Here is a 21,357-nt window from a genome sequence, read left to right on the forward strand (position 1 = left end):
CAACATTTTATTCATTCACTGGGAGAAGATTTTAAATGCTAAGTTAATCATTAAAAAAAAGAGTATTTCATGAACCAAAACATTCTTCAACAAGTTTTAAGGAAAATATACTTCTACAGATTAAATTTAACAGGAAATAGCTGGGCAGCTTTAATTTGCTAATCTTCCTAAAAACAGAATATTTATGCTGCCATTTGGTAATAAAAACACAACTGTCACATCAGTTGAAAAGTATGTTTAAAATGTCCAGTATTACCTATGATGTATCATGAAATTATTGTACCCAAACCTATGCCTGAGGGGTTAGAAGCCCCTGCCTGGCCTGGTACTGGCTAGCTCTATCTCACAAACAATGCACTCAATCTTAAAGGAAAAACAGAAATCAATTAATATCAAAAATCAGAGGCTAGCAGACCAGTGGAACAGCATGAAAAGCAGACTGCACCGTCACCCTTTCATCTGGAGTGGAGATGTTGCAATGATGCAGACATTTTCTAATCCGCAAAACTGAAAGAGCTCTTCTGATTAGGCTTTTGCTGAGGATAGGTGGTTCACAGACCATCAAGACATTAACAACAAACTTCAGCAACGCAGAGCTCCAACAGCTACTAGTAAATTTAAAAGTTTCAAATTCTACTCCTATTTAAAAGGTTCTGCTCTAAAATCCTGTGAGATTAACTGACAGCATTTCCAAATGTCTACACAATTAAAGTGGTAACAAGCATGCCTAACAGTTGAAATATATCTAGATGAATATTACCTCTTTTTTGTTTTCAAGGGGTCATGAAACTGGCAGCTCATGTGTCATCCCTCACTCTCTCTCTCTCTCTCTCTCTCTCTCTTTCTTCCCTTTGCCTGTTGCTGAGGAAATCAACTAAGATCAGATATTCCACGTCAATTTTCCTCAGCAGCTGATGCCATAGGTAAAGAATGATCACATAGAGAGTACTGACGTGTGTGCAAAGATATAAATAAGTAAAATTGTATTTTTATGCACGTGATGTCAGACTCACACATGAGAGACAACTGAGGAGAGAAAGCAAAAACACAAAAAGAAATTTAAACTGCCACGCTGCCAACCTTGGGATTTGCCAATAAAAATCAAATCCATTGAGTATGCATGGTTCTTGGACGCTCACTGAGAGGGAGAATTCGAGGGAGCTTGTCACTTCGCATTAAGCGTCTTCTTTCTTTCCTTTAAATAAAGGCCTGGCAGAGTCTGAGAGCAATATCTACAGCACAGTGCGCTGCACTGCTGAGAGCTCAGCAGAAGTGTGTCTGGCCTTCTCGTCCTCTTCCTCCACTTTCTTATCTTAACAAGAGAGACCGTTAAGATCACGCCTGTGTAGAATCATATGCAAACACAGTCCTGCTTAATCCGATGGTTCTCTGATGCAAAAATCACATTTCTTGGGATATATTTCAGTTATTTCCCAGTGACTAGTTGACGGGTACCGAGACCAAAAACAAGAGACGTTTGTACAACGTCAATATTAAGTCATCATTTTTCATGGTCATGTGTTTAATGCAGTGCTGCACTAAAAGAAACAGTTAAATCAAACATTTTTCAAGGAAAAGGGGCTGAAAAAGCACAACCACTGAATGAGATATACTTTCATGAAAAACTACGACAGGATAAGCAATGTGTTCATCCAACAAATACTTAAACCCCCATAATGTGTCTAGTTCTTGGTATTTACTGGGGATTTAAAAAGGGAAAATGAGTAAGACATGACCCCCGTCCCAAAGTGACCACAGAAACAATTAAGTAGAGTAACGTGTTGGGGCAGCACTGACAGGGCCCGGGGGTCCAGTCTTCTCCTGGTGTGTGCCGAGGGGAAGCAGGGTGCGAGCGTGTCAGGAAAGCTTCATAGAAAAGGTGACCCTTGAGGCAGGAGTGTTCAGCAGGTGAGTGGTCTGGAAAGGGCTTTCTAATCAAAGGAAAGCATTTGAGGAAAAGCACAGACAACAGAAAATACCTGGTATCATCTGGAAACTGGAAACTTTAGGCGGAAAGGGAGTTTCGGGTCCAGAAAGACTCTGAGAAGGATACAAGTTGGCGGGGGCCATATCACAGAGACTTGCCCCACAGTCACTGGGAAAATAACACCATCACATTTGTGCCAGAGAGAGGGCCAATCGTTCTTCCAGCAGTGAGTGTACAACACAGGACAGGAGAGGAGGGACTTGGGGTGCAGGGGGGACAAAATCAGAGGCAGAAAAAGAAAAGACTGAAAATTCCAAGCAGAGCGGTTGAGGGCCTAGACCAAGAAAGAGACAAGGGAGAGATGTAAAACTTGGAAACCAGAGGTGGGCAGTGAGAGACAAAGGGAGGAGCCTTCTAAGACTCTCCAGGAATTGGGTGACTGACTGCATGACTCAACAGAAAAGATCTGTTTGCTTTCATTTTTAAATTAGATATTAAGTTGACTCGTGATTTGTTAGTCAACTTCTCCGGTTATTTTATCCACACAATCTTTTTTCTCCTACTTATTCTTCAGAGAGATTCCTTTGTAGCTCTCAATCACATTCAAGAGGTTCTTAACTCCAATTCCAATGCACTGCACACGTAAAGAAGTTAACCAACTTGAAACACCAAACATTATTAAACTAAAAATAGAGAACCAGGAAAAGGAAAATGGGATCAAAAGGAGTTTATCAGAGTTCTCTACTAGTTGTCCCTCCAGAAGCACCACTAGCAAATTTTCCAGCACTGGGTTTACATGTAGAAAGTGGTGACTCTGGAGACCCTCCAGAAGGTAGCTGCTCAGTCTACGAATATTAATTGGACAGGAAAATCAAAGGACAATTATCAGTTTTTCTGATTTAAGATGATAAGAGCTTTGAAAATGCACACCAACACATATACACAAAAACACATACATACCATATACACACGCAAACTGTACACACTGTTTCTTACAGCATTTACTTTTTTTCCTTAATATTTTCCCTAAAATTGGAGGGGGGCAGCGATTATGCAAGAGTCCATTTTCCATCTTTGGCAACTTCCACAAACCTGGTATCCTCACCCCCACCTACTAAACACCATGACCTACCCAACATCAACAGCAGCCTTAACTGGAATCTCAATTCCCCAAGGCCTCTCTCCTTTCATTTGCTGGGCACCTCATACAATGCACTGCTTTCAGAAGAAACACTTAAGCAAGAATGCAGATCCTCCACATGAAATGATATGAGGTTAGGTTTGTAAGTGTGACAAGCCTAGCGGCTGGGAGAAGGTACGAAAGTAGGAACAAAGTGACTAAAATGTAGCATTAACATTACAAGTTTTCCTTCCTAAATGTGAATTTGTGGCAAAAGTGCCCATATCACAGGCAGAGATGTAACCCTGTTCCTCTCCATAATGGAGGTAGAAGGAAACCTCAGCCAAGTTCTCCTGCCCTAGCCCAGAATGTGTAGCACAGGCCAGTGTACTCCATCCAAGCCTGGCACTTAGTCTGGAAGGTTCAAAAGAGACACCCAATAGAGGGAAGGATGAGTGGCTCCCTCTGCCCCCTTCCCCAGCATGTGACGTTTCACCTAGCCACACCATTCCTTGGCTCTGGAACCCTGGACTCACTGATATCCTCTCCTTCTCTGTTTCCTCATCCCCCCAAAATAGGCACAATGCAAACATCTCACTCCCAACGCTGCCCTACAGATCCCTGGGGTTAAGGGATATGCCCAGAACATTAGTAGACATTCAATAAGCAATAATTTCCCTCCCTTGACCTTCCTTTTGTCTATTCTGAAAAGACATGTTCTTCTAAGTCCTGAAAAGCTTCTATTAGTAGCGAGACAGCAGCTCTACCATAGAAGAAAATAAACAAAGAAGTAGAAAGAGTCATTGGGAAAACTTTTTTTCTTCTGAACTTAAATGAAAGAAAGGAAAATACATGAGGACTGGTAGACACAACAGAGAATAATAAAACATAATCTACTCTTTGTCTGTTTGGAGTATGTTGCCTGTTCTCTCAGAGAATAACAACAGCTCTGGGGAAACTAGGAATCATCACCTTTACAAGTTCTCTTTTAATGTGAATACTGTAATAGTGAGACATCAATATATAAACCATGCTGAAACCTTACCACGAAAATGCCCTTCAATCCACGCAATGGGATTATGTAATTGTCCAATAAGTTTCACAAGGTCATTTTAAAATGTCTCACACCTAACTCCTCACTGTTGGCCCTCTAGCTCTAGGATGGAAGTCAAGGAGGATCTACATTATATTGCAAGGTAGTTACGTATATTAGGTGTGAGACACCAAATGGACATTCATAAAAGCACTTTTCTCTCTCAATCAGAATTATCTTCTACCACATGATTATGGCTTCCTTCTATTACTTTATTATATAAAATAGTATCAATCTATTGGTCTCATTAGAAAAAGCTGAAGAGCTATCCATTATGGAAGCTCATTATCAATACAGCATTCTGAAATGCTCCACTCTATCCAATACACACTGTCCACCAAAAAAAAGATCTAAATAGGATAATAATGATTTTAAGCAAAGAGAATCTACCTTACTGATCTCTTTAAGAATCTATTATTCTGAATGTATATCTAAAAACAAGATACCAAGAAAAAAAGCATATGCAAAAATCTAAAAAATAACAACATGAAGCTTTAAACTTGAATAAAACTATAGTCAACCTTTGAACAGCATGAGGGTTAGGGGCACCAACCCTCCATACAATCAAAAATCTGAGAATAACTTTACAGTCAGCCCTCTGTATCCACAGTTCCGCATCCACAGATTCAACCAACCTCGGACTGTGTAGTACGTATTTATTGAAAAACATCCACACATAAATTCCAACTTATGTTGTTCAAGGGTCGACTGTCTCCATCTTTCAAGTTTTTATCTACTTCAAAAACCAAAACTTCAAAAAACATACATGTCAAAACCTTAAAACCAAACAGTGATGATGATCATCAAAATAACTTAACATAAGTTTATATGAGATGGACTGACAAAAGAACAAAATTAAGAGGTTAAAAGCCTCATCCCTAAGAGAATCAAGATTGTTTTTAGGATTGAATTTTTAAAAGTCATATGGGTCAGACAGAAATCAGACACAAAAGAGTACGAACTCTATGATTCCATTTATATCACATTCTAGAACAGGCAAAAATAATCCAGTGACAGCCTGAGGCTGGGGGTAGGCTGCAAAAGGGCACAGGAGAATTTAGGGGATGATAGAAATGTTCTATACCTAGATTGTGGTGGTAGTTACATGACTTGTATGTATTTGTCTAAACTCATCAAACTGTTCATTTAAAACAGGTCTATTGCACTCTATTTAAATTACACCTCAATAAAGATGATTTTTTAAAAGTATTGCCCAGACAATATTGACACTCATTTACCCTAATTCCTTTCTAAGCGTTACAGACATGGCCTTCACGTACCTGAAGCTGTGCCACAGCACGGCGGTACCCACCATGCTGAAGAAAAGATGCTTGCAATCACATCAGGTGGAAAAAGCGTCACATTTCTCTGAATCTGAAGTAAATTTAACACTAATGCAAGAAATACTCCAATAAAAAACAGCACTACTCCTCGAATCATCAAGTTCACACTTCGGCTAGTGACAGATGAGATATAAGGACCACACTTTTTGGGCCCAGGTGACTGTGTCTCTCCTTCCGCCATGGTTTCATAAGTTCAGTAAGTCAGCAAAAAAATTTAAAAAAGAGGAAGAAGAAATGGCTTCTCAGCTGAAAAGCCAACTGCCTGAACCAAAGCAGATTGGCGTTTCAACAATATTGCATCTCGTCCTAAAATAGGACCTACCAGAAATCCTGCAAGAGATAAGAAAAAAGAAATCAATGTGTCTAATAAATGACTATACAGTTTTCCTGATTTCAATACTAATTCATTTTAAAGGCCAAATAACGAATTGACAAGCTTATATATTTAGTTAGTTATTTACTAAATAAGAAAACATTTAAAGCATTTTTATATGAATGATGTAATAAAAAATAAAGTGCTAAATCTATATTTACTAGGACAGAATTAGTGACCTAAGAGACTAAAAGGTTAGAATAATAGTAAAAACAGCTAGCCCCACATCAGTGAAAAAAGCAGGATGGGTTATCTGAGACACTTCTACTAGAAACTGGAAGATCAAAATCCAGGTGTCTGTTTCTTCTACCCAAATCTCCAAGCCCAAGTAACTGATGGGCTTGGAGATTTAGGTAGAAATTCTTACGCTTTACAGAAAATAAATAAATTTATACTTCACAGAAAATCAACATATTCTGACTGAAAATGTTATATTGTTCTCAATAAAATGTGACTTGCTCGTGAGGACAATCTCCATAGGGGAATAAAATGACCTCTTTTGATGTTTAATGCTGATATATGTGAATTTCTGCACAAAAGTATCTTACAAAGAAACAGACCACCACCCACTCACTCACACATACACCAAGCACAGAAACCAGACCTGACCCGCTGTCACCAGGGCCCGAGTTGTGTCCCACCCCTGCCTTGACCCAGTCTGCCCTTGTTGCAATCATGGGAGCTATTGTGAGAAAGCTGCAGTAGGAAGCAGAAGAAAGCGACCTAAGAAAATAAAGAATAACCTCTTGGCTAGATTCTAAGAAGTGTGATCCACATGGCTCCTGATTCCTAAAACCTAGAACTTTGCAAGTACAATCACTCTAGGTATTCACTCACCCCTCTAAACCAAAGTGAACTTTCCTTTGTATATGTTTAAGACAAATAACATTTGAGGCTATCTATGAGCTGTCCTTTTAACTCTCACAATAACTCTAACAGGTAATTGCAATTATGTCCATTTTACAGCTGAGGTATAAAAGCAAAGAAAGGTTAAGTCACTCAACCAAGTTTCCAGCCTTAGTAAGAGGGCAAGCTGGGATTCAAATCCATGCAGTCTGTCTGGCTCCAAAGCCCTCATTCATACCATTATGTTCAGACTCCCAAATTGTTACATGTTGCCCTAAATTCTTTTTCTATGAATACTTTTTTTTAAGTGGGAAAGTATTATAAAGACTATTTTCATAACTTACCATTATCTCACCTAACAACATTTCTTGGGATATTTCCTTTGAATCTCTAAGTATTTTATTTAAACCTTTACTATGGCACTTCTAATAGCTACCTTATGATGATATGTATAGTTGCTTTACGGATTATAAAATTTCTATGTAGGTCTTATCCACTATCAAGTTTTCGCTGTGCCTATGTACCCAGAAAGGTACGTGCCTAGCTCATAGTGGGAGCTCTACATATTCATATTTGTTTCATTAAATTAGGTTAACTCTTTTTGAATCAAACTATATTGGGTTAAGCAGGCCTTTTTTTTTTTTTAACATCTTTATTGGCGTATAATTGCTTTACGATGCTGTGTTAGTTTCTGCTTTATAAGAAAGTGAATCAGCTATACATATACATATATCCCCATATCTCCTCCCTCCCACCCTCCCTATCCCACCCCTCTAGGTGGTCACAAAGCACCGAGCTGATCTCCCTGTGCTATGTAGCTGCTTCCCACTAGCTATCTATTTTACATTTGGTGGTGTACATATGTCCATGCCACTCTCTCACTTCGTCCCAGCTTACCCTTCCCCCTCCCCATGTCCTCAAGTCCATTCCCTATATCTGCATCTTTATTCCTGTCCTGCCCATAGGTTCTTCAGAACGTTTATTTATTTATTTTTTTTTTAGATTCCATATATATGTGTTACCCTATGGTATTTTATTTTTCTCATTCTGACTTACTTCACTCTGCATGACAGACTCCAGGTCCATCCACCTCACTACAAATAACTCAATTTCGCTTCTTTTTATGGCTGAGTAATATTCCATTGTATATATGTGCCACACCTTCTTTATCCATTCATCTGTTGATGGACACTTAGGTTGCTTCCACGTCCTGGCTATTGTAAATAGAGCTGCAATGAACATTGTGGTACATGACTCTTTTTGAATTATGGTTTTCTCAGGGTATATGCCCAGTAGTGGGATTGCTGCGTCATATGGTAGATCTATTTTTAGTTTTTTAAGGAACCTCCATACTGTTCTCCATAGTGGCTGTATCAATTTACATTCCCACCAACAGTGCAACAGGGTTCCCTTTTCTCCACACCCTCTCCAGCATTTATTGTTTGTAGATTTTTTGATGATGGCCATTCTGACTGGTGTGAGGTGATACCTCAGTTTAGTTTTGATTTGCATTTCTCTAATGATTAATGACGCTGAGCATCCTTTCATGTGTTTGTTGGCGATCTGGATATCTTCTTGGGAGAAATGTCTATTTAGGTCTTCTGCCCATTTTTGGATTGGGTTGTTTGTTTTTTTGATATTGAGCTGCATGAGCTGTTTATAAATTTTGGAGATTAATCCTTTCTCAGTTGCTTCATTTGCAAATATCTTCTCTCATTCTGAGGGTGGTCTTTTCGTTTCATTTATGGTTTCCTTTGCTGTGCAAAAGCTTTTAAGTTTCATTAGGTCCCATTTGTTTATTTTTGTTTTTATTTTCATTTCTCTAGGAGCTGGGTCAAAAAGAATCTTGCTGTGATTTATGTCATAGAGTGTTCTGCCTATGTTTTCTTCTAAGAGTATTATAGTGGCTGGCCTTACATTTAGGTCTTTAATCCATCTGGAGTTTATTTTTGTATATGGTGTTAGGGAGTGTTCTAATTTCATTCTTTTACATGTAGCTGTCCAGTTTTCCCAGCACCACTTCTTGAAGAGCCTGTCTTTTCTCGATTGTATATTCCTGCCTCCTTTATCAAAAATAAGGTGACCATATGTGTGTGGGTTTATCTCTGGGCTTTCTATACTGTTTCATTGATCTGTATTTCTGTTTTTATGTCAGAACCATACTGTATTGATTACTGTAGCTTTGTATTATAGTCTGAAGTCCAGGAGCTTGATTCCTCCAGCTCCGTTTTTCTTTCTCAAGATTGCTTTGGCTACTCAGGGTCTTTTGTGTTTCCATACAAATTGTGAAATTTGTTCTAGTTCTGTGAACAATGCCACTGGTAGTTTGATAAGGATTGCACTGAATCTGCAGATTGCTTTGGGTAGTATAGTCATTTTCACAATGTTGATTCTGCCAATCCAAGAACATGGTATATCTCTCCATCTGTTTCTACCAACTTTAATTTCTTTCATCAGTGTCTTATAGTTTTCTGCATGCAGGTCTTGGTCTCCTTAGGTAGGTTTATTCCTAGGTATTTTATTCTTTTTGTTGCAATGGTAAATGGGAGTGTTTCCTTAATTTCTCTTCAGATTTTTCATCATTAGTGTATAGGCATGCAAGAGATTTCTGTGCATTAATTTTGTATCCTGCTACTCTACCAAATTCATTGATTAGCTCTAGTAGTTTTCTGGTAGCATCTTTAGGATTCTCTATGTAGAGTATCATGTTATCTGCAAACAGTGACAGCTTTACTTCTTCTTTTCCGAGTTGGATTCCTTTTATTTCTTTTTCTTCTCTGATGACTTTGGCTAAAACTTCCAAAACTATGTTCAATAATAGTGGTGAGAGTGGACAGCCTTCTCTTGTTCCTGATCTTAGAGGAAATGGTTTCAATTTTTCACCATTGAGAATGATGTTGGCTGTGGATCTGTCATATATGGCCTTTATTATGTTGAGGTAAGCTCCCTCTATGCCTACTTTCTAGGGGGGTTTATCATAAATGGGTGTTGAATTTTGTCAAAAGCTTTTTCTGCATCTATTGAGAGGATCATATGGTTTTTCTCCTTCAATTAGTTAATATGGTTTATCACATTGATAGTTTGCATATATTGAAGAACCCTTGCATTCCTGGAATAAACCCCACTTGATCATGCTGTATGATCCTTTTAATGTGTTGTTGGATTCTGTTTGCAAGCATTTTGTTGAGAATTTTTGCACCTATGTTCATCAGTGATATTGGCCTGTAGTTTTCCTTCTTTGTGACATCTTTGGTTTTGGTATCAGGGTGATGGTGGCCTCATAGAATGAGTTTGGGAGTGTTCCTCCCTCTGCTATATTTTGGAAGAGTTTGAGAAGGATAGGTGTTAGCTCTTCTCTAAATGTTTGATAGAATTCACCTGTGAAGCCATCTGGTCCTGGGCTTTTGTTTGTTGGAAGATTTTTAATCACAGTCTCAATTTCAGTGCTTGTGATTGGTCTGTTTATATTTTCTATTTCTTCCTGGTTCAGTCTGCGAAGGTTGTGCTTTTCTTAGAATTTGTCCATTTCTTCCAGGTTGTCCATTTTATTGGCATACAGTTGCTTGTAGTAATCTCTCATGATCCTTTGTATTTCTGCAGTGTCAGGTGTTACTTCTCCTTTTTCATTTCTAATTCTATTGATTTGAGTCTTCTCCCTTTTTTTTTTTGATGAGCCTGGCTAATGGTTTGTCAATTTTATCTTCTCAAGAACCAGCTTTTAGTTTTACTGATCTTTGCTATTGTTTCTTCATTTCTTTTTCATTTATTTCTGATCTGATCTTTATGATTTCTTTCCTTCTGCTAACTTGGGGGTTTTTTATTTCTTCTTTCTCTAATTGCTTTAGGTGTAACGTTAGGTTGTTTATTTGAGATGTTTCTTGTTTCTAGAGGTAGGATTGTATTGCTATAAACCTCCCTCTTAGAACTGCTTTTGCTGCTTCCCATAGGTTTTGGGTCGTCGTGTTTTCACTGTCATTTGTTTCTAGGTATTTTTTGATTTCCTCTTTGATTTCTTCAGTGATCTCTTGGTTATTTAGTAGTGTATTGTTTAGCCTCCATGTGTTTGTATTTTTTACAGGATTTTTCCTGTAATTGATACCTAGTCTCATAGTGTTGTGGTCGGAAAAGATACTTGATACAATTTCAATTTTCTTAAATTTACCAAGGCTTGATTTGTGACCCAAGATATGATCTATCCTGGAGAATGTTCCATGAGCACTTGAGAAGAAATTGTATTCTGTTGTTTTTGGATGCAATGTCTTATAAATATCAATTAAGTCCATCATGTTTAATGTATCATTTAAAGCTTGTGTTTCCTTATTTATTTTCATTTTGGATGATCTGTCCACTGGTGAAAGTGAGGTGTTAAAGTTCCCGACTATGATTGTGTTACTGTCGATTTCCTCTTTTACGTCTGTTAGCATTTGCCTTGCGTATTGAGGTGATCCTATGTTGGGTGCATAAATATTTACAATTGTTATATCTTCTTCTTGGACTGATCCCTTGATCATTATGTACTGTCCTTCTGTGTCTCTTGTAACAGTCTTTATTGTAAAGTCTATTTTGTCTGATAAGAGAATTGCTACTCCAGCTTTCTTTTGACTACCATTTGCATGGAATAGCTTTTTCCATCCCCTCACTTTCAGTCTGTATGTGTCCCTAGGTCTGAAGTGGGTCTCTTGTAGACAGCATATAAACAGGTCTTCTTTTTGGATCCATTCAGCCAGTCTATGTCTTTTGGTTGGAATATTTAATCCATTTACATTTAAGATGGTTATCGATATGTATTTTCCTATTACCATTTTCTTAATTGTTTGAGTTTGTTATTGTAGGTCTTTTCCTTCCCTTGTGTTTCCTGCCTAGAGAAGTTCCTTTAGCATTTGTTGTACAGCTGGTTTGGTGGTGCTGAATTCTCTTAGCTTTTGCTTGCCTGTAAAGGTTTTAATTTCTCCCTCAAATCTGAATGAGATCCTTGCTGGGTAGGGTAATCTTGGTTGTAGTTTATTCCCTTTCATCACTTTAAATATGTCCTGCCACTCCCTCAGGCTTGCAGAGTTTCTGCTGAAAGATCAGCTGTTAACCTTATGGGGATTCCCTTGTACGTTATTTTTTGCTTTTCCCTTGCTGCTTTTAATATTTCTTCTTTGTATTTAATTTTTGATAGTTTGATTAATATGTGTCTTGGTGTGTTTCCCCTTGGATTTATCCTGTATGGGACTCTCTGAGCTTCCTGGACTTGACTATTTCCTTTCCCATATTAGGGAAATTTTCAACTATAATCTCTTCAAGTATTTTCTCAGTCCCTTTCTTTTTCTCTTCTTCTTCTGGGACCCCTATAACTCGAATGTTGGTGCATTTAATGTTGTCCCAGAGGTCTCTGAGACTCTCCTCAATTCTTTTCATTCTTTTTTCTTTATTCTACTCTGCGGTAGTTATTTCCACTATTTTATCTTCGAGGTCACTTATCCGTTCTTCTGCCTCAGTTATTCTGCTCTTGATTCCTTCTAGAGACTATTTAATTTCATTTATTGCGTTGTTCATCATTGTTTGTTTGCTCTTTAGTTCTTCTAGGTCCTTGTTAAATGTTTCTTGTATTTTCTCCATTCTATTTCCAAGATTTTGGATCATCTTTACTATCATTACTCTGAATTCTTTTTCAGTTAGACTGCCTATTTCCTCTTCATTTGTTTGGTCTGGTGGGTTTTTACTTTGCTCCTTCATCTGCTGCGTATTCCTCTGTCTTCTCATTTTGCTTAACTTACTGTGTTTGGGGTCTCCTTTTCACAGGCTGCAGGTTCATAGTTCATGTTGTTTTTGGTGTCTGCCCCCAGTGGGTAAGGTTGGTTCAGTGGGTTGTGTAGGCTTCTGGGTGGAGGGGATTGGTATCTGTGGTCTGGTGGATGAGGCTGGATCTTGTCTTTCTGGCGGGCAGGACCGCATCCAGTGGTGTGTTTTGGGGTGTCTGTTACCTTATTATGATTTTTGGCAGCCTCTCTGCTAATGGGTGGGGTTGTGTTCCTGTCTTGCTAGTTGCTTGGCATAGGGTGTCCAGCCCTATAGCTCGTTGGTCGTTGAGTGGAACTGGGTCTTAGCACTGAGATGGAGATATTTGGGAGAGCTTTCGCTGTTTGATATCATGTAGAGCCGGGAGGTCTCTGGTGGACCAATGTCCTGAACTCGGCTCTCCCACCTCAGAGGCACAGGCCTGACACCCGGCCGGAGCACCAAGACCCTGTCAGCCACACGGCTCAGAAGAAAAGGGAGAAAAATAGAAAGAAAGAAAAAATAATGATAAACTAAATTAAAATAAAGTTATTAAAATAAAAAAATTTAAAAGAAAAAAAAAAAAAAAGAAAGAAAGAAGAGAGCAACCAAACCAAAAGAATCTACCAATGATAACAAGCGCTCAAAACTATCCAAAAAAAAAAAAAAAAACCAGACAGACAGAACCCTAGGACAAATGGTAAAAGCAAAGCTATACAGACAAAATCACACAAAGAAGCATACCCATACACACTCACAAAAAGAGAAACAGGAAAAAAACATACATATATCTATATGTAAAAAAACAAAAAAAATGGAAGACAGCAATCAAATCAATAAACAAATCTACCAATGACAATAAACTCTAAATACTAAACAAGATAAACATAAAACCAGAAACAAATTAGATGCAGAAAGCAAACTCCAAGCCTACAGTTGATCCCAAAGTCCACCACCTCAATTTTGGGATGATTTGTTGTCTATTCAGGTATTCCAGAGATGCAGGGTACATCAAGTTGATTGCGGAGATTAAATCCGCTGCGCTTGAGGCTGCTGTGAGAGAGTTCCCTTTCTCTTCTTTGTTCGCTCAGCTCCTGGGGTTCAGCTTTGGATTTGGCCCCTCCTCTGCATGTAGGTCTCCTGAGGGCATCTGTTCTTCGCTCAGACAGGATGGGGTTAAAATAGCAGCTGATTAGGGGGCTCTGACTCACTCAGGGTGGGAGGCAGAGAGGGGTACAGAATGCAGGGCGAGCCTGCGGCGGCAGAGGCCAACATGACATTGCAACAGCCTGAGGTGCGCTGTGTGTTCTCCCGGGGAAGTTGTCCCTGGATCACGGGACCCTGGCAGTGGTGGGATGCACAGGTTCCCGGGAGGGGAGGTGTGGATAGTGACCTGTGCTTGCACACAGGCTTCTTGGTGGCTGCAGCAGTAGCCTTAGCATTTCATGCCCGTCTCTGGGGTCTGCTCTGACAGCCACGGCTTGTGTCTGTCTCTGGAGCTCGTTTAGGCGGTGCTCTGAATCCTCTCTCCTCGCGCACCCTGAAACAATGGTCTCTTGCCTCTTCGGCAGGTCCAGACTTTTCCCCGGACTCCCTCCCGGCTAGCTGTGGCGCACTAGCCCCTTCAGGCTGTGTTCACACAGCCAACCCCAGTCCTCCCCCTGGGATCTGACCTCCGAAACCCGAGCCTCAGCTCCCAGCCCCCACCTGCCCCAGCGGGTGAGCAGACAAGCCTCTCGGGCTGGTGAGTGCTGGTCGGCGCCGAGCCTCTGTGTGGGAATCTCTCCGCTTTGCCCTCCGCACCCCTGTGGCTGTGCTCTCCTCCGTGGCTCCGAAGCTCTCCTCCATCGTCCACCTTCTGTCTCCGCCAGTGAAGGGGCTTCCTAGTGTGTGGAAACCTTTCCTCCTTCACAGCTCCCTCCCAGAGGTGCAGGTCCTGTCCCTGTTCTTTTGTCTCTGTATTTTCTTTTTTCTTTTGCCCTACCCGGGTACATGGGGAGTTTCTTGCCTTTTGGGAAGTCTGAGGTCTTCTGCCAGCGTTCAGTAGGTGTTCTGTAGGAGTTGTTCCACATGTAGATGTATTTCTGATGTATTTGTGGGGAGGAAGGTGATCTCCATGTCTTACTCCTCTGCCATCTTGAAGGTCTCTCCTAAGCAGGGCTTTTGGAAGGTAAACCTAATCTAGCACTTAATCATCTTTAAAATATATGTCCTCTAAGCTTCCAAGTTTCAAACTACCTTATAAATGAATTTTGGGAACAAAACCCATGTGTAAACTGGAGGGAGGGGTGGGGGTGTTGAGTTTAGAAATAATCCGTATGAAAATGAGAACATCTGTAAGCACTAGTAACTTTCACAGCCTATCAGTTCCACGTGATAAACAGAGACAGTAGACTTTTTTACTGTGCCTCTACCACACTCAAAGCTCTGTGCCCAATACCCAAGGGGGGAATTTTACCCTCAAGCTCACAAACCTACTTACTCTAGCATCACTGAGCTCTATAGCTTAGCAGCCTTGAGAAAACAGTACATATTATAGCTGATTCATAGGAAAATATATTCTAAACACCTACTGAAAATCCTAGAAAACATCTCCCCCTGACCTGGTCTTGCAGACTATTCCTTGCTGTGGTATGCAGCATGTCAGCATGTCATGTGTTCTACAGTGTTCAGTAGCTACAGAATTCATCATCATCATTATCATCATAATACAGCACCCATTTATGGAGGGCCTACTCCATGCCAGGCATATAGTAACTCTAATCTTCAAAATAATGCTAAAGGTAGGTATTATCATCCACATTTTACAAATGAAGATATAAAGTCAAAGAGACTTAGCAACTTGCCTATGGTCACATGACATGCAGTATTAGCACTGGAATTGTACCTTACATCTGACTGATGCCAAAACCCATCCTCTTTCCTCTAAACCTTGAGTCCCATTCCAGCCCAACTCCTTAGACTTCTTTTTTGGCATCCCCTATAGAAGGGATTTGGTTACTGAAAAGATGGATAGACACCGGAAAACAATCTTTACTGTAAATATTCTCAAGGTACTAATGTCAATTAGTGTCCAAGCGGAAAGACCATAAGAATAAATGTACAAACACCTTGAAATTTTCTTTAAAAGTACTAGATCCAGGAGTAAAAAGATGTATTAAAGAAAAAAATCATATGGCCAACTTACATACAGTATTAGACCAAGAGTTGACTCCTCATTTCCCAAACTTCAGTAGACACAGCAATACCCCCCGCTTTCTGCTATTAAAACAGCTACTAGAGGACAAAGAGTAAATATACATTTTAAGTAACCCAAATTGCTCTAGTATATCTAGTAAATTGTTTCTGTCTGTGAATTTTTCCAAAAGGGAATTTTATGTTGAATAATATTTTTAAAAGAACAAAACAGCTTCAGTTTTAAAAAGCTATTCTGGTGTGGTAGGTCCCATCTCACATCACTCACCAGTGTTTGTCAAAGGGCACTGGCATTTTGGGCAGGGCAACTTCTTGTTGTTTGGAACTGCCCTAAGCATTGCAAAACATTTAGCAGCCCTGGCTCGTGCCCACTAAATGCCAGTGCACACCCCCTCCCCGCTCTGAGATAACCAAACATGGCCTTACATGTTTCCAAATTCCCACAGAGAGGCAATGTTCTCCCACTGAGAGACACTGATTGCTACTCTTTCCGCATTCTATTTCCAGGCTGCTAGAGACTTTCTACAACGTTTATTTATGTAATTCTGCCCCAGCTGTTTACTCAACCTTTCCTGGAAGTGCTTGTTTATAGTTTCCTACTTCACCCCAAAAGTTGTCTTTAAAAATAACACAACACTTGTTTCATGTTTATTTGAATAAGATTTTTTAAGCTATTTTTTAAGTCCAAAAAGCTAATTTTGTGACTACATAATAATACAATACTATATAATTACTGGAGACAAAAATAAAAGTTAACATGTTTTAGAATCACAGTATCCTAAAATGTAAGAAATGGAAGGGAATTGGGAGTTCATCTCTTCCAGGGGGTATGTGAGTCTAATGTAAAACAAAACCAAAAAAGTTGTGGATATGTGCATTTTTCTGGTTAGGGAGTTGGACATTTTTATATCAAGTACTCAAAAAGTTCATGATCCAAAAGAAGTTAAGAACCAGTGATCTGTTTCCTGGCAAAGCAAATGAGAACCAAAGTGGTTAAGTGAAGTGACAAGATCAAGAATGTATACTACTGGGTCTTGCTACGACAAACATGTAAAGTGAACTCCTAGAAATGGCCAGACTGACTCATCAAAGGGGTAAAAAATTCCACAAGACCATTCACTGCCTACTATGCAATAACTAAGTTCCTAAATAAAGCATGTTGTTTATAATAGTCACACATTAGGGGAGTAGGTTATTTTAAAGTGAAAGCTCTTGGAATAAGTATCCCTAATTTGTTTGTTTTAAAGTTTGGTTTTCTGATTATGTATTGATAATATCTTCCTCTAGCGTATCTATACCTTTAAATGTTACTGTTACATCAGCAATAAATTCGATTCTCAAAATTTTTTTAAAAACCTATATTTGAAAAATTTAGATTACCCAAGAAATAATTTTCTAATCAGGGAAGAAGTCTCTGGTATAAAGATACCATTTAAAAGACAATATCTCAATAGATCCTCAACAATAATCCTAGTAAGTAGGCAGGTGTTTTTAATCCTTAATCTTTTTATTTTACAAAATAAAATAGGTTAAGTAACTTTCTGAGATTATAAAACTGTTGCCAGGTAGTACCAGGACTAGCCCCAAGCACTCTGACCCCATGTCCAGAGTATTTCCCATTTCACAATTGCCTTTTCTACAAACACCATACAGAAACAATTTAAATGCCACAAAAGAAACAGTTTTTAAAGCCATGTTGATAAACTACCGTTAATACCAAAATAATACTTTTTTTTTTCAAAAACTGACAAAGAAGAAACTTCCACAGAACATGAAAAATTCTACCTTGAGCCCTGACCTACAATTTCTATACAGTACGTTACTGAACAAAAAAGAAAAATAGTTCAAATAGTTTGGATAGATAATAACAAATCATCAAAACTGGAAAAACATTATTCCCAGGCTATGGCTTCCTGTCAATGGATTATTATTACCTTTAGGTAAATAAAATAAGTGATTCTCAGCTTTGTGGATGAAAATCAAAGTTTACATTTGCCACTGAAACAACTTCCAGGCAACAGGCATTTGAAAACAAGCATACAAACAAAATCTCCTTAAGAACCGATTAAGTACCAATTGTATTTTAACAATTGCAACACCCCCAAAACCATACAAGATTATTTGTCTTCAAAGGAAGAGCAGTCACAGGAGTATGTTTACTCCCTCAGATTACCTGTCTCTTCAGGTGCTTAGGTCAGAAAGGCTACTAAAGAATAAAATTAAATTACTACCTCACATCTTTTTTATCCTATGCTCTTGTAATTAGAATGGCATTCTCAAAATAGAATAAGCATTACAGTTAGGAAAAACACACTTAAATCAATGAAACTCTCCTTAAATAAGAGCACACAAATGTGAATCATAGGCTATGGAGGCTAAAAACTTCTAGGAAGAAAAACATGTTTGCCTTGAAGACCCTGCAACTCATCTTTCCTGTCAACATTAAAACCCAAACACAGAAACCATTAAGCAAGCAACATTTGCATCCCATTATTGCTTTTAAATGACAAATCTCAGTCCCTAAAAAGGTTACTCCATCGTTTGAGAATAATTTTCTGATAACAATGAAAACAAGCTCTGTCTTTAAATTACTAAATTGCATTTTATGCTTTCCTTTTCAGTCCACCACACGTAAAAGCAACAGTTGTCAGTTTAAAATCAATCAACCTCTTTCCCAAATAAATATACATGATTCACAGCTTCGTCACTTTATATCAGATATGTACTGAGAACTATAACAAAACACACTACTCAACGTAATGTCCAGAGAAAGAATAAAAGGAGGAAACAGGAAGAGTACGTGGCTATTCTCTGGGGGGCCCCTATTAGTGGGGGCATCCCTTCATTCATTTTTCACTCAATGGTTCCCTATCAGGGCCAAACCCCAAAGTTGGAAGACACAACCTAGCCTCTGCCAGACTGCCCTCATTCCTCCTGCACCCAAGACAGGAGCTTGTCTTCCCCCGCCATCCTCAGCTCCATTGCAATAGTGATCCCGGCCAGTCTCAGTGCCCCAGCTGTCAAGACTATTCATTCTTTCTTGAAGCATTTTCTCAATAATCCTACAAAATAGTCAGCTCTCCCTGGTATACTTTCCTAGACTATCTAGCTAACGCCATACTTCACTAACTTTTTGCCAATGCTAACTGGACATGGGTCACTATCACTTAAGTTTTACCACCCTTCCCCTCGTCCCCCATCATACCCACACTGCTTTCCTCTACCAGACTGCCAATCCCCACTGACCAACCCTAAAATCCCAGAAACTATCACCAACCGACTTCTAGGTCCTGAATAAGAGTTATCTTTGTCTTTACCACACACCTACTCCAGAGGTTTCCAATTCCAATCCAAAATGCCGAAGTCCCACTCCTCAACCCAATATCAACACACCTTTTGGCGGATTCTAAGCATTCTACAATACCTACCTTTTCGGATCCTTCCCCCTCCCAAGCCTGAGTCTGGTCTCCCTGGCTACGAGCCTGCCGAGTCCTGACAGCTCTATGCTTGACAGCCCGCCGACCTCCACCCCATCAGATCTCCGGGGTCGCCCTTCCCGCCGTCCTCCAGCCTTCTTTCCGCTCGGACACTCTTCCACTGTCCGGGGAGCCTCGGCCTCTCCTAGACCCTCTCCCCGACCCAGGTGTCCCCTTCCGGATCTCGCCGACCCTTCTCCAGGTTAAGCGGAGCCCCTCGCCCTTCAGGCCCCATCTGTGGTCCTGGCTCCCCGCACTTGCCAGCAGGGTTCCCAGGCCGCAAAAACGCAAGCGGTTCCTCTTCCCGAGGGCCACCACCTTCCTCAGGCCCCTTCCCTCAGCACCAAGCCCCCCGCGCTTCCCCGGGGAAGCCCAACTCACCCCCGCCTCCGCCATCTTCTGGGACCGGCCCCCACTCCCCTCCGCCGCTTCCTCCTCCCCTCCCACAACTCCGCCCGAGCTCCACTGCGCCTGTGCGGCCGACGCGGACACGCTCGGACGATCGGGGCAGAAAAACTTCCGGTTCCCACCGGCGCCAGGTGGTGGGCCCGCGAGCCGGGGCAAAAGGACTTCCGGTCTCCGCGAGGGTAGCGGCCGGCTGTAGGCGTGGACTGTCGAGTGGTGAAAGGCTGCTAGATCTGCTGTTGTTTGCTGACCGGGCAGTCGTCGTTTTTACTGGTACATTTATTAATGAAAATTGAAGGAGAAATTAAATTTGCAACAAAATGCATCTAAGCAAGTATTTATATGGCCTTTCTTGTTTTCTCTAATGTTTCCTAAAGGTCTTAAATTTCTCTCCTGTAGGTTTTCACACTACCAGTAAAAAAAGGGATGTGGGTGGATTATACTGAATGGAGGAGGAATTTTAAAAAGAAAGGAGAAAAGCACCCAGAAAAGAGACAATAACTTCAAAATGTCCTGACATCATTGCTCTCTTTAAAGCAACATGAGCCCTGTTCATCAGGTCTTGCCTCCTCTAACCCAGCTTTTTCAAACACTTCAAAATTGCCTTCAGTGAAATCCTTATGGAAGATTTTAGGCTGGAGAGACCTTTGTTTTAGTTTAAATATTTACTGATTGCAAGGAGGGACAAGACCTAAATAGCAAGAACTGTGTGGCCCCCAGTTCCTAAGGTTCTTCCATCCAACGCAGTCATTCCTACTTCAGTATGAGGCCGAATACAAAGTCCTCAGGAGAAATACAGAGAGCCACTGTCTTCTGATTAAGTTTGGGAACAGTTTTCATGCATGATAAGGAGGCAGATATGATGAAGCTGTGCATTCTCTGGGAGCTCAGAGATGGAAAAACATGAAATAGATGGTGGAGCCTGGAGCATGGACAGATGTATTGAGACATGAGATCTGAATGTCACACTCATGAATTTGGACTAGATATTTGTTATTATCATGGAAACATGAAAATCACAAATTACTTGATGCCAGAGTATAAATTGATGAAGAACGCTGAGAAATCAGAATAACTTTGGGTTACTTTGAAGCTGGTGTAATATGGCTGAGAGAACACTGGTGAAGGATTGAAACCTGGCGCTGTGACAGCAAGTGCATAATCATGTCCAATAAATTGATTTCTCTAGGCTTTTTTGTTCTCATTTGTAAAATGAAGGATTGGTCTAGATTATTTCTAAGGTTCTCTTCATAGGCAAAAGTATCGATGATTTGCTAATTCTGTGACTTCAGAAAAAAGTTTTTTCCATTAACCTTACATGTTGTTTGGTTTCCCAACTGAATGGGACAAAAGGTAAACTAGAAAACAAAAACCTTTTTACTTAGCTAACACAAACACCCACAAAAGTTTATTTGCCTTGTTGAAGTGAGATATTGTTAGACTAACATTAATGATTGTCGAAGGGTTGATGACTAAGCCTCTAAGAACCTTGGACTTGGAAGCCTTACCCGAATTAAAAGCATCTGGAGTTTTCCTAGTCAGTACCTAGAACCCAAAACACTAGAGACTCTAGTACTAGTTTTGATGGTGTTTTGATGTAGGAATACATATAGTTGTGGGACACAAAAAGTCAAGGATTTTTGCCTTTTTGAGATTACGGGATGGATCATTTATTAATCCATTCATCCCTCAACAACTATCACCTGAACATCATGCACATCCCAGGCACTTGGCACTGGACCTCAGGAGGAAAACAAAACCTTTTCTGCCTTGTGAAGTCTGCAGTACAGTTGGGGAAACACACAGTAAATAGTTA

The 21,357-nt window shown here is 40.0% G+C and overlaps 1 protein-coding gene across 3 annotated transcripts in view; it reads right to left on the reverse strand.

The window, feature by feature from the left end:
* Positions 1 to 19,600, reverse strand: part of INSIG2 (insulin induced gene 2) — a 34,710-nt gene extending 15,110 nt beyond the window's left edge. For 2 of the 3 annotated variants that reach the window (XR_009700340.1, XM_061183205.1), the window contains exons 1-2: positions 19,518 to 19,600; positions 5,421 to 5,813 (exon numbers count right to left, since the gene is read on the reverse strand). Coding sequence is in view for 1 of the 3 variants with exons in the window: in XM_061183205.1 (XP_061039188.1) it covers positions 5,421 to 5,664 (244 nt within the window). In the remaining 2 variants the exon portion in view is untranslated. The remainder of the gene's footprint in view (positions 1 to 5,420; positions 5,814 to 19,517) is intronic. The other variant, XM_061183217.1, reaches the window with a different exon arrangement.
* Between the last annotated feature and the right edge of the window lie 1,757 nt (positions 19,601 to 21,357).

Source organism: Eubalaena glacialis, chromosome 1, assembly GCF_028564815.1.
Source record: "Eubalaena glacialis isolate mEubGla1 chromosome 1, mEubGla1.1.hap2.+ XY, whole genome shotgun sequence".
Taxonomy (NCBI): Eukaryota; Metazoa; Chordata; class Mammalia; order Artiodactyla; family Balaenidae; genus Eubalaena; species Eubalaena glacialis.